The sequence below is a fragment of the Doryrhamphus excisus genome, linkage group LG19, assembly GCF_037039965.1.
Source record: "Doryrhamphus excisus strain RoL-2023G ecotype Guam linkage group LG19, RoL_Dexc_Guam_v1.1, whole genome shotgun sequence".
NCBI classification, from domain to species: domain Eukaryota; kingdom Metazoa; phylum Chordata; class Actinopteri; order Syngnathiformes; family Syngnathidae; genus Doryrhamphus; species Doryrhamphus excisus.
The window spans coordinates 15,405,147-15,417,389 of NC_136375.1; the positions used below are offsets into that span (position 1 = coordinate 15,405,147).

Consider the following 12,243-nt stretch of genomic DNA (forward strand, 5'->3'; position numbering starts at 1 on the left):
TATATATATATATATATATATATATATATAAATGTTTTAATACATGTTAAATAAATTTATTATTTTAAAATTATTTAAAATATTTATATATTTATAATATATATATATTATATATAATGTATTAAAGATATATATTATATATAATAATTTATTAAAGATATATATTATATATATATTATATACATTTTTAATACATTTTAAATAAATTTATTATTTTAAAATTATTCATTATAAAATTTATATATATATATATTATAATTTTTTAATACATTTTAAATAAATTTATTATTTTAAAATTATTTAAAATATTTATATATTTATTATATATATATTGTATATAATAATTTATTAAAGATATATATTATATATAATAATTTATTAAAGATATATATATATATATTATATACATTTTTAATACATTTTAAATAAATTTATTATTTTAAAATTATTCATTATAAAATTTATATATATATTATATATAATTTTTTAATACATTTTAAATAAATTTATTATTTTTAAATTATTTATTATAAAATTTATGTATATATATTATATATAAATTTTTTACTACATTTAAAATAAATGTATTATTTTAAAATTATTTATTATAAAATTTATATATATATATTATATATTTTTTAAATACATTTTAAATACATTTATTATATTCATATAAACATATTGTCTTAATAAAATAAGACAAATCAGATCACTTTACTCAACAAAATTCATAGCAGACATTCACAGTATCTCAGTTGGCACCAGTGGCGTCATTAGGCCTATTGTTAGGGGCTTCAGCCCCACTAAAATGTTCTTAAGCCCCCCTAAATAATTTTGATATTTTTTAAAAAAAAATGTAGATTTTTTTTTGTTTGCAAAAATGATTTGTTTGTGTTATTTTATGTTTTGAGGGATCTATTAATGTTTAAAAAGCATATTTCAAAGATTTGAATGCCATTTTTATGCCATACGCTTCTAAAAATATGATATTTATAAAATATATATTTATTAATATCGAATCCTACTTGGCGTAATTTCACGTCTTGCAGTCAGGTCGGAACCAATTAAGCGCCATGAACACGAGTAAATGGTGACCACATTTGATGCAAGAAAAATCACACCTCGGTATCGATCGGAAAAGTCCACACCCACATGTTTACTGTAAACATGGCGTCCATCTGAGCTATGTACCCGTCTCCTCCCAGCTGCTGTACGAGGAAGTGCTCAGCCACGACGCCTTGCTGGCCACCATCATGGCGAAGAGCGCCAGTATAGCTGAGAACTACGTGACTCAGCTGGAGCTGCAGGATCTGCAAGATCGCTACGCCGCCATCAAAGACAGCGCCGCGGTAACAAACACGGCCTGAAGTCCGCTTTACCGACATGATGGGAAATAAGCTTGCTCTTTGACCTCAGGGGGCTGTAGGCAAAGTGGAGGAGGTGGCAAAAGCCCACCAGGAGTACCAGCAGGGCCTCCATGCCTTTGAGGACTGGCTGGTACAAGAGAAGGAGAAGCTGGGCTGCTACTCGCCGCTGGAGGGGGACGCCGACACGCTGGAGGAGACGCTCCAGAAGCTGCAGGTCTGTGAATCCTGACGGACGATGCCTGCGATGTTGTTTCACGTGAATGAATGAAGTGTGTGAAAGCGCAGGAGCTCCAGCTGCGCTGCACCGAGGGCCAGGCTCTGCTGAACACCTCGCTGGTCACCCGAGAACTGGTCACCCCGTGGGGGCTGCCTCAAACGGAAGACCGAGCGTTGGAGAGCCTGCAGCAGGAGTGGAGGATCTACCAGGCTCGTCTGGCCGACGCCAGGGCGCAGCTCAACAGCGCCTTGGCCAAACTCCGACAAATGGAGCAGAAGTTCCAGCGTCTGGACAGCTGGCTGAAGGGCATGGAGACCAAAGCGCAACTGCGAAGCCACCGCCGCTCAGACCGCGCCACCAAAGACGCTCAGCTCCGGCTGATCAAAGTCAGATCAAGGTCACTCTTGTTGTCCATCCAACGTAACTGATGTTCCTTCTTCTGCACAGACGTGGCAAGAGGAGGTGCTGGTTTATCAAGACGAGATGGAAGGCCTCGGCGTTTTGGCTCAGCAGGTTCTCGACGAGACACACGTTAGCAGCCGCATCAGCAGCAGAGCCACCCAGATCACGGCCCGCTACCATGCCTTGCTCCTCCACTTGCTGGTAACATTTGAAGGCCGGTGATCTCCACTGCGCTCACCTCCACGCCCCTTGCACGTGACTTGTCTTCTGGTGCTCACAGGAGACGATCAAACAGCTGCAGGAGGAGGTGTCCTGCATCGAGGAGGCCCAGTGTGTCTTCAGCATCTTCTCAGACTGGCTCAGCGCAGCTCAGAACAGCCTCCGCTCTCTGGCAAGCGGCAGCGACGCCGTGGACCGCTTTGCCATGGAGAGAAAGATAAAGAAGATCGAGGTGGGTCCTCGCCATTTTTGATCAAGTATCTGAGCAGGGAAGTCAGAAGATGAGCATGTTGTTCGGCAGGCTCTGCAGGCCGACGTGGAGCTGGGTCACGGCAACCTGAAGACGGTGAGAGAGAAGAGTGAGCGAGCTCTGGTCTTTCTGGAGGAAGCCGAAGCGGAGCAGCTGAGGCAGGACGTGGACAACCAGCTGGCCCAACTGGAGGATCTTCTGGCAGCCCTGCGCTTGGAGCAGAGCTCTCTGGAGAAGTGCATCTCGCTCTCCAAAGACTTTATGGATAAATACAAGGCTCAAGCTCAGTGGATGCTGGAGACCAAGAGTCTGTTGGCGCCTAGCGTGGAGCCCAAAGCCGAGCTCTACCAGAAGAAGGCCCAGCTTGCAAAGTACAAGGTAACTGACGTCGTTTCTGCTAAGCCCTCACAAGCTGCAACAGGAAATAGACCATATACGCGCCATTTGCAGACCATCCAGCAGGTGGTGCAGTCTCACGAGTCGGCTGTGAAATCGGTGCTGGAGAAAGGCGAAGCCCTGCTAGATATGGTCCACAACCCCGTTATTAACAACAACATGAACACGCTGAAGGCCGACTTCCTGGAGCTCTGCTTGCTGGCTAAGGTAGGGCAGACTTTGGGAAGCCAGGCGGCATATTAAGTCGTGGGATCAACCTCCGTGGCCTTTCAGACGCAGGTCCAGAACCTCCTTGAGTGGGTGAAGGAGCACGAGGACTACAACGGTGAACTGCAGGAGGTGGAGAAATGGCTCCTGCAGATGTCCAGTCGGCTCGTCTCCTCGGAATCCATGCAGACCGGCAGCATGGAGATGGCCACCCAGCAACTTGCACGCCACAAGGTGACATCATCTCCATTATTATTAATATTACAGTGGAACCTCGTTTTTCAGGGTTCTTTCCGAAGAACCCACAAAATACCATTTTTTTTCCCCACAGGAAGTGAAATAACTGAATTTTCCAGAGTACCATGTGGTGTATAAGCCATTACTTTTTCTTCAACCTTGAACTCAGTGGTGCGGCTAATTCATGGCTATCGTCAGTAGTACTACTAGTTCAGTAGTACTACTAATTGTTTAACTACAGTGCCGCTTGCGAGTCAGTGATGGCTCTCTCTTTGGCAGGAGCCAATCACAAGTCGGGCTGCAAAAATTATCCGTTCTATACTATAGAACAGGGGTCAGCAACCTGTGGCTCCAGAGCCGCATGTGGCTCTTCAGCCTCTTTATTGTGGCTCCCTTTGCGATGCTTGAATATTTTTAACACCCGAGTGGGGAAAATGCACGTCTTTTGTAATGAGTTTTAAAAAATCCAACTTTGTCTGAGACCATGAATGCATCCTGAGTGAGTTCTGACTGCTATCCAGTTCAGTACATGAAGAAAAACTATACTTACTAATACTAATACTTACCTACAAATCTAAAAAATAAATTCGAGATAATTTAAAAACAGCGGCATGGGAACTTGTTTTTACGTTTACAGTAGTTTACACATACATTTATGTAAGTTTATCTCCAAAACTAGCAAGAGTACTCCAACTCGTCTTTTCTTATCTGAACTACTTTGATACCCCCAAATTCCCTCCAATGTTGTTTTAAACATAATATATGTTTTGCGGCTCCAGGCTATTTTTCTTCAGTGGGCATTGGGTAAAATGGCTCTTTTCATAGTAAAGGTTGCCGACCCCTGCTATAGAACAATGTCGAGTGCATTATTGCCCACTTTTAATGCAGTTTGGCGCAGGATCGGATATATGGATAGTCCGGTTATATCGATATTTTTTCCGACTCCCGACAATATCGATATAACGAGACTTTACTGTAGTACGTGATAATAAGTGATAATTTTTTTTTTTTTTTTTTTTCGATTTTTTTCCATTATTTTTTATTGTCTCATAAAAAATGGGGGAAAATCATGTTTAAAGGGGACCTATTATGCTAATTTTTTTACCCTTTGTATTGAGTTGTGGACTCCTATAGAGCAGTTACACACAATAACCCGCACAGAAAACTTTGTAGATCTGTATCTATTCCAGCTGTATTTCTTTGGATTGTTATCATTAGTTGACAAAAAACACAATATGCATACTTTTTTTTTTTTTTTTAAATAAGTGATATATTTTTATTTACTTATTTTTAATAAGTGTGCCAGTATCAGGTCTGACACTTGGGGGGCATGATACCTGGCCTGATACCAGACAAACCATGTGATAACCTATAATTACAAAATATCATTGATATTGATATCATTTTTTTTTCCAACACGTCAACTTCAAGATGAAAGTGTCAAGACAACAAAAGAGAAGAAAAAGTAAATGACAGAAAATGTGTCTAAACAGCGATTGGAACACGGTGACGTGTATCAGATGAACACCGCGCTTCGCCATTGCCGCTGTGCGCCAACAATTGAATCCCAGCGTTTGCTGGTAGGATTCGTTTGAGCGTGGCTTCATGTCTCTGATTTTAGGCCATAATGGAGGAAATTGCCGGTTTTGAGGAACGTCTCGCAAGCTTGAAGCGCAAGGGAGATGATCTGGTCGCCGGCTGCACCGACCAAGTTCAGGCGAAGATCAGCCAGCAGGTCCAAGCTCACCAGCAGGGAACCGGGGACAGCTACTCGGCCATATGCAGCACAGCCCAACGCGTGAGTTGAACGATTCCGAGTATTGTAACAAACAGTCAAAACTTTCAACACATTTTCTTTACAGGTGCACCAAAGTCTGGATCGAGAGTTGCAGAAGCACGTCAACCACCAGGATACTCTGCAACAATGCCAGACGTGGCTCGCCGCGGTTCAGGAGGAACTCCAGCTAAACCAGCATGCCCCTTCTGGTCTGCAGGAGGCGCTTAAACAGGTACCGGCGCCGTCTTAAAGGGAGAGTTGGGATTTTTTTGGCATGAAGTTGTATGACACCCAAATAAGCAGTGAAGTCCGTCACTGGTTTGTCTGGGCCTGATACCAGACAAACCATGTGATGATCTTATTATCACGTACTATTTAATCATGAGCTTATTATCACGTACTATTTAATCAAAAGGCCATTTTGTTTCCAGAAAATGTTCAGTTTATATCAACAGTCTTATCTTATCAATGTTTGACAATTAAAGTTCCATTAATCAAGTTTGGGGCGGTACGGTGGTCGAGTGGTTAGCGCGCAGACCTCACACCTCGGAGACCCGAGTTCAATTCCACCCTCGGCCATCTCTGTGTGGAGTTTTGCATGTTTTCTCCGGGTAGTCCGGTTTCCTCTCACATTCCAAAAATTAATTGGCGACTCCAAATTGTCCATAGGTATGAATGTGAGTGTGAATGGTTGTTTGTCTATATGTGCCCTGGGATTGAAAAAATGCGACTTATACTCCAGTGCGACTTAGGTATGTTTTTTTCTACCTAATGATGCATTTTTGGCCTTGTGCGACTTATACTCCGGAGCGACTTATAGTCCAGAAAATACGGTAAATAAACCCGCAAAAAATGCGACTTATACTCCAGTGCGACTTATGTATGTTTTTATCTACCTAATTATGCATTTTTGGCCTTGTGCGATTTATAGTCCAGTGTGACTTATGTATGTTTTTTTCTCCGGGTACTCCGGTTTCCTCCCACATTCCAAAAAAACATGCTAGGTTAATTAGCCACTCCAAATTGTCCATAGGTATGAATGTGAGTGTGAATGGTTGTTTGTCTATATGTGCCCTGTGATTGGCTGGCCACCAGTCCAGGGTGTACCCCGCCTCTCGCCCCAAGACAGCTGGGATAGGCTCCAGCATCCGCCGCGACCCTCGTGAGTAAAAGCGGTAGAAAATGAATGAATGAAGTTTGTTAGAGTAAAATTTTGATTTTTTTTTTTTTCCGGTTAGATTACAACTTTTTGTCACTATTTTGACTTTATGCTTGTAAAACAACATTTTTGCTGCTGCTATTTTATATTTCAGCTTGTTTCTCATAATAATAGAAATAGTTTTTTAATAACGTCTTTTTCCTTGAACATTTCAACGTCATGCTGCTATAATAGTTATTTTTTTTATATTTTAATATTATTATTATTATTATTATTCGGTCTATATGTGCCCTGTGATTGGCTGGCCACCAGTCCAGGGTGTACCCCGCCTCTCGCCTGAAGACAGCTGGGATAGGCTCCAGCAACCCCCGCGACCCTCGTGAGGAAAAAGCGGTAGAAAATGAATGAATGAATGAATAATCAAGTTTGGGTTTTTTGGTGACTGGAGAAGCACTGGGAATATTTATAGTCACAGTGACATTTCCTGTCACATGTGCGGAGTTTAGAAAGTTAAGCCCGACTTATATTTGCATTTTTATTTTTTTTTTCCATCATTTCAAGAGTGTCCTCCTCATTAATGGTGATAAAACGTTCCATTTCTAATATTCTGTTTGCTATTTTCCCTATTTGTCAATTTTCCCGGGAGTGTCAACCGCTGACATGTTGACAGAGCACAGACGTGTGTGTTCACGCTCGTGCGCTGTTCTCTGATTGGTTGTTTCACGGCCACGATACCAGAGCAGCGCGCTCTGAGTGGACAGCTACGGGAGCTGATACTGGACATGGTTAAACTCTATTTTTTATCAGTATCACTGCCCTGGGCTTTGACACAGTATCATTTCGGGCCTTTTCCCGTATCATTCATGGGCGCTTTCTCGGGTACAGCGACAATTAATACTGTAGTATTTGATAGTACAACATACCACTATCCCTTTAACAGAGCATATTTGCTATTTTTTGCCCACATGATTTTTTTTCCCCGCAGGTGAAGCACTACCGGGCCCTCCAGGAACAGGCCAGCACCTACTTAGACCTGGTCTGCTCAGTGTGCGACCTGTCGGACGACACCGTGAGAGTGACGGCCGCAGAAGTCCAGAAAATCAAGCTCACTGTAAGTCTTGGTTCAAGATCCTGAAACCAGCTCGAGGACCGTATTGATTGTCTGTTTTTTTTTTTTCTTTGCAGATCGAGGAGAGAATGTCGAGCGCTCAGGAGCTTTCAGAGGGCTGGAGGGAGATCAAGGAGCAGAAGCAAGATATGACAAGCTTGTTCCAAGATATGGAACAGCAGCTCCTCACTCTGTCCAGAAGACCTGCAGAGTTAGAGACCAAGATAGCTCAAAACATGCTGTCCCAAGCCAAGGTAAGCAGTCATTTCCCACAAAGATCCATCCAAGACGCATGCTCTTTACCTAAAAGCTGTCTTGTTGCGACGACATTGCAGGAATGCAGCCAGCAGCTCCAGTCCAAGCAAAGCGTCCTGACCAAGATGACGGAGAAAGTCAGCAAACTGTCCCCGGGCCAGGACTCCCCAGAGCATGCAGAGCTGGACCGTCTGAGCCACTCCTGGCTGGACCTCTGCCACCAGGCCAGCAGGCTGCAGAGTCAGCGGCAGGAGGATCTGCACAGGTCCAAAGAGTACCACGACTGCATCGCTGCAGTGGAGATGCTGTTTGAGCACGTGTCCAAAGAGTGGGACAATCTAGCCAGGTGTGCTCACACGAGAAACACACGCCAGGGGTTGTGAACCATAAAACCGTGTGACCAGATATCCGCGAGAGATACGGTTGCACCGGTAAAAACCTCCTGGGTCGATAGGAATTGGTCATAATTGCTTGTCGGCCGCACGGTGGACAAGTGATAAGCATGTCGGCCACACAGTCAGAAGATCTGCATTGTCTAGTAAGGTCCATCGCTTGTTCGAAAACGGCAATCCAAGCAAACACCGCTCCCCCGCGGCCCACAATGCACTGCACAATCTTGTGTTAAGTATTGTAAGATTTTCATCTTCCAAGATGGCGACGTAAACAAACCGCACCAAGCGGGTGAACACAAAGCGCGGAAATATTTCAGCAAAAATTTGGGATGTGAACCGAAAAACGTGCTAACCAGAGTGGACTTTAACTGAGGTACCGCTACAGACTTATTCATCCATTCATTCACGAGGGTCGCGGGGGTGCTGGAGCCTATCCCAGCTGTCTTCGATCGAGAGGCGGGGTACACCCTGAACTGGTCGCCTGCCAATCACAGGGCACATATAGACAAACAACCATTCACACTCACATTCATACCTATGGACAATTTGGAGTGGCTAATTAACCTAGCATGTTTTTTTTTTTTGGAATGTGGGAGGAAACCGGAGTACCCGGAGAAAAGAACATGCAAACTCCACACAGAGATGGCCGAGGGTGGAATCGAACCCTGGTCCTCCTAGCTATCGCTACAGACTGAAAAATAATAATAATAATAATAATACATTTTATTTCAAAGCGCCTTTCAGGACACCCAAGGTGGCTGTACAGAAGATATAAAAACACAAATATAAAATACAAGAGAACAAACAATGAATAAGAACAAGGGGGGGGGGCATGTGACGTAGTTAGTAAGCTACTTTGAACAGATGAGTTTTGAGTTTGCATTTGAAGATGGGAAGTGTGGCGGAGTTACGGTGGTCAGGTGGCAATGAGTTCCATTTTCCAGTTTGGGAGCAGAGCGGCTGAAAGCTCAGCCCCCCCATACGTAGTGCTAAGACGTACAGAGGGTAAAATGAGATGGAGGGAGGAGGAAGATCTCAGGGAGTGGCAAGGATTGACAATGTGGACGAGGTCAGAGAGATAAGGGGGGGGGGCAAGGTTATGGATGGACTTGTAGGTGAACAGAATTACAGTAAACCTCGGATATATCGAACTCGGATATATCGGAAATTCGCTCACAACGGACAAATAAAAAAGAACCAATTTTTCTGTAATGCATTTCCAATAAAAATTCATTGCATATATCGGATTTTTTATCACGGATTTCGCCTATTTCGGACAAAATCTCCAGTCCCGTTCCAATTTCCCTCGCATATATCGGATGATCCATCTTTGATCCATGTTCACAGCCAAAGCTGAAGACACTTCCCATACCCTTGTCAATAGCCTGTGACGTCATTATCGTTTGCGTTTACGTTTATCGTTTGGTTCCCCCATGGCATTGCGCGTCCGTGTAATGAATGTGGCGGACATTTTCCGGTATACGCATATAACGGATTTCGCTTATATCGGGACAAAACCAGTGGGAACAATTGAATCCGATATATCCGAGGTTTACTGTACTTTGAAGGTGATTCTTTGAGTTATTTGGGAGCCAGTGGAGTTGCTGCAGGATGGGGGTGAAGTGGTGGGATGAGGGGGTCCTGGTGATGATCCGGGCTGCAGAGTTCTGAACCAGTTGTAGTTTATGGAGTAAGGATTTAGGGTTAGGTGTGGGGGGTGAGGGAGGGACGGAGACGATTAATGGAGATGCAGATGGAAGTAGGCTGACCTGGTGCTGTCGAGGATGACACCCAGACTCTTGACCTGAGGGGATTGGGGGAGACTAAGGAGCTGTCCATGGAGAGAGAGGTGGATAAGGTGGATTTGGTTCCAGGAGGTGAGGGACGGGGGTGGGAGTGTGGAGTTAGGTTTGGAAGAAAGGTGGAGCTACAAACTACAACCTTGTCCTGTCATTTATCTTTTTGTTCATAAAGTACCTGCCTAGTATTTTGAGTATCAAGTATTTTGTCAATGAATTTTGCTCATTTATTTTCTTCCGCAGAACCGATGCTGAAAGTTCCTCTCAACACTTGGAGGCTCTACGCAAACTGTCAGTCGAACTTGAAGGTCAAAAGGGTACACTGGAGGACCTGAAGGACCAGAAACAAAAAGTCATCGAGCGCTTGAACCTGGACGACAAGGAGCTGGTCAAAGAGCAGATCAGCCATTTTGAGCAGCGCTGGTCTCAGATGCAAAACCTAATTGAGAGGAAAATCCAGGACTCGGTGGTGACCCTGGAGGAGATGGGCCAAGTGGAGGCTCGTCTCAGGGAAGCTCGGGATTGGGCCGAGGAGCAGCAGCCCGCCTTGTCGGAGGCCATGAAGATGAGTCCCCCTCCAGAGCTGGCTCAGAGTTTCCTCTTCGACCACTTGAGTATTTGCAGCGAGTTGGAGGCCAAGCAGCTGCTGCTGGCCCAAGCCGTCACCGACGCCGACAGGGTTCTGGCCCGCTTGGGTCTGAGCGAACGTCATCGCCTGCAGCAACTCATCTCCCACACACAGTCCGAGGTGGAATCCTTGAGCGTCAAAGTGGTGCAGCGCCGAAAGCACCTCAGCAAGGCTTTCACCGAGAGGACTCAGTTCCTGATGGCCGTGAACCAGTCCATCTCCTGGGTGCAGCAGAACGAGAAGAAGGCCCAGGCCGAGGAGTACGTCGCTTTGCTACCAGACGACCTCGCCAAGCAGGTGCGCACATGCCGGAACATCCAGAGCAGCTTGAAAGCCTACCAGAGCGAGCTGACGTCCTTGTGGTCGCAAGGGCGGGACCTGATGAGGGACGCCAACGAGGACGAGAGGAACGAGATCCTCGGCAAGCTGCAGGAGTTGCAAAACATCTTCGATAAGACTCTGCACAGGTGTGGCCAGAAACTGCAGGAACTGGAGAAGGTGCTTGTCTCCAGGAAGTACTTCAAGAACGATCTGGAGAAAATATGCCAGTGGATCAAACAAGCGGACATCATCACCTTTCCGGAAATTAACCTCATGGTTGGCGACGCTGAATTAGAGGCGCAGCTCTTGAAGTACCAGCAGATAGTCGAACAGGCGGTGGAGTACGAGAACCTTCTCTTGATTGTGCAACGAGCAGGCCAGGAGATTCTACCCACTCTGAACGAAGTGGACCACTGCTACCTGGATGAAAAACTGAACACCCTCCCCCAGCAGTACAACAACATACTAGCTCTGGCCAAAGAGAAACGGGAGAAAATCCAGCAGGCCATCTTCACCAGGAACGAGTACACCTCTTTCATAGACGTCACTCAGAAAGCTCTGGAGGAGCTTGAGGAGCAGTTCGACCATCTGGGAACGCAGCCAGTGGGCTCAGAAACCGAAGAGGTCCTCAGCCTGCAGAGCGACTACAAAGCCATCCAAGTGGATCTGAGCCGTCTGGGCCTCGCCGTGAGCGAACTCAACCAGAAGAAGGAAGGCTTCCGCAGCACCGGGCAACCGTGGTGCCCCGAGGAAATGACGCAGCTCACGAGCCTCTACAACGGCCTGAAGAGGTTGGTTGAACAGAAAGTGGAGCATCTGGATGAAACCTTGGAGTCGTTCGAGGACCAGAAGGCGATGGCCATGCAGGTGGACTCCGAGTTAAAGGCCACCAAGGAGCAGCTGGTGAAGGTCAACGCTGAGACTCAGTCGGCCGAGGAGAGGCTGAAGAACTACCACGCTCTTGCGGGGAGCCTTCAGAGCGCCAACTCGCACTTGTCCAGGCTCATGGAGCAGATGGACTCCCTGGCGCCGCGTGTGGACCAAACAGCCCACAACACCTCAAAAGAGCAAGTGGTCCTGTGGCAGGAGGAGCTGCGATCCTTGCAGGCCGCGGTCGGGGACCTGATCGAGGAGTGCGAGAACCGCTTTGTTCAGAGCAAAGACTTTGAGACAGAGATGCAGAGGACGCTGGCCTGGCTCCAGCAGGTGCGGGCGGATCTGGGGTCTGCCGTGACGGTGGACATGCGGGTGGAGAGGGTGCAGGAGGAAATCAGAAAGCAGCAGATAATGCAGGAGGAGGTTCAGTCCAGACTGAGGATTGTGGCTGCCCTGAGCAGCAGGGAGAAACAGAAGTACACCAGCGCCAACGAGCTGGTACCGACCCACGTGGACACCAGCCTGGAAGAAATGGCCAAACTGCAGGCAGACGTTCAGAAGCAACTCAGTTCCAGACAGGTACGTCCGATCTCGGTTGCGCTCGCCGTCTCTTTATTTTTTTCTTTTCTTTCT

The 12,243-nt window shown here is 45.8% G+C and overlaps 1 protein-coding gene across 3 annotated transcripts in view; it reads left to right on the forward strand.

Moving 5' to 3' along the window:
- Positions 1-12,243, forward strand: part of syne1b (spectrin repeat containing, nuclear envelope 1b) — a 104,133-nt gene that overhangs the window by 43,931 nt on the left and 47,959 nt on the right. For all 3 annotated transcript variants that reach the window (XM_078799050.1, XM_078799051.1, XM_078799052.1), the window contains 14 exons: positions 1,206-1,349; positions 1,417-1,581; positions 1,653-1,970; positions 2,032-2,187; positions 2,267-2,437; positions 2,507-2,833; positions 2,906-3,058; positions 3,125-3,292; positions 4,917-5,093; positions 5,158-5,304; positions 7,217-7,342; positions 7,417-7,593; positions 7,675-7,940; positions 10,029-12,189. In XM_078799050.1, the coding sequence (XP_078655176.1) occupies positions 1,206-1,349; positions 1,417-1,581; positions 1,653-1,970; positions 2,032-2,187; positions 2,267-2,437; positions 2,507-2,833; positions 2,906-3,058; positions 3,125-3,292; positions 4,917-5,093; positions 5,158-5,304; positions 7,217-7,342; positions 7,417-7,593; positions 7,675-7,940; positions 10,029-12,189 (4,656 nt within the window). The remainder of the gene's footprint in view (positions 1-1,205; positions 1,350-1,416; positions 1,582-1,652; positions 1,971-2,031; positions 2,188-2,266; positions 2,438-2,506; positions 2,834-2,905; positions 3,059-3,124; positions 3,293-4,916; positions 5,094-5,157; positions 5,305-7,216; positions 7,343-7,416; positions 7,594-7,674; positions 7,941-10,028; positions 12,190-12,243) is intronic.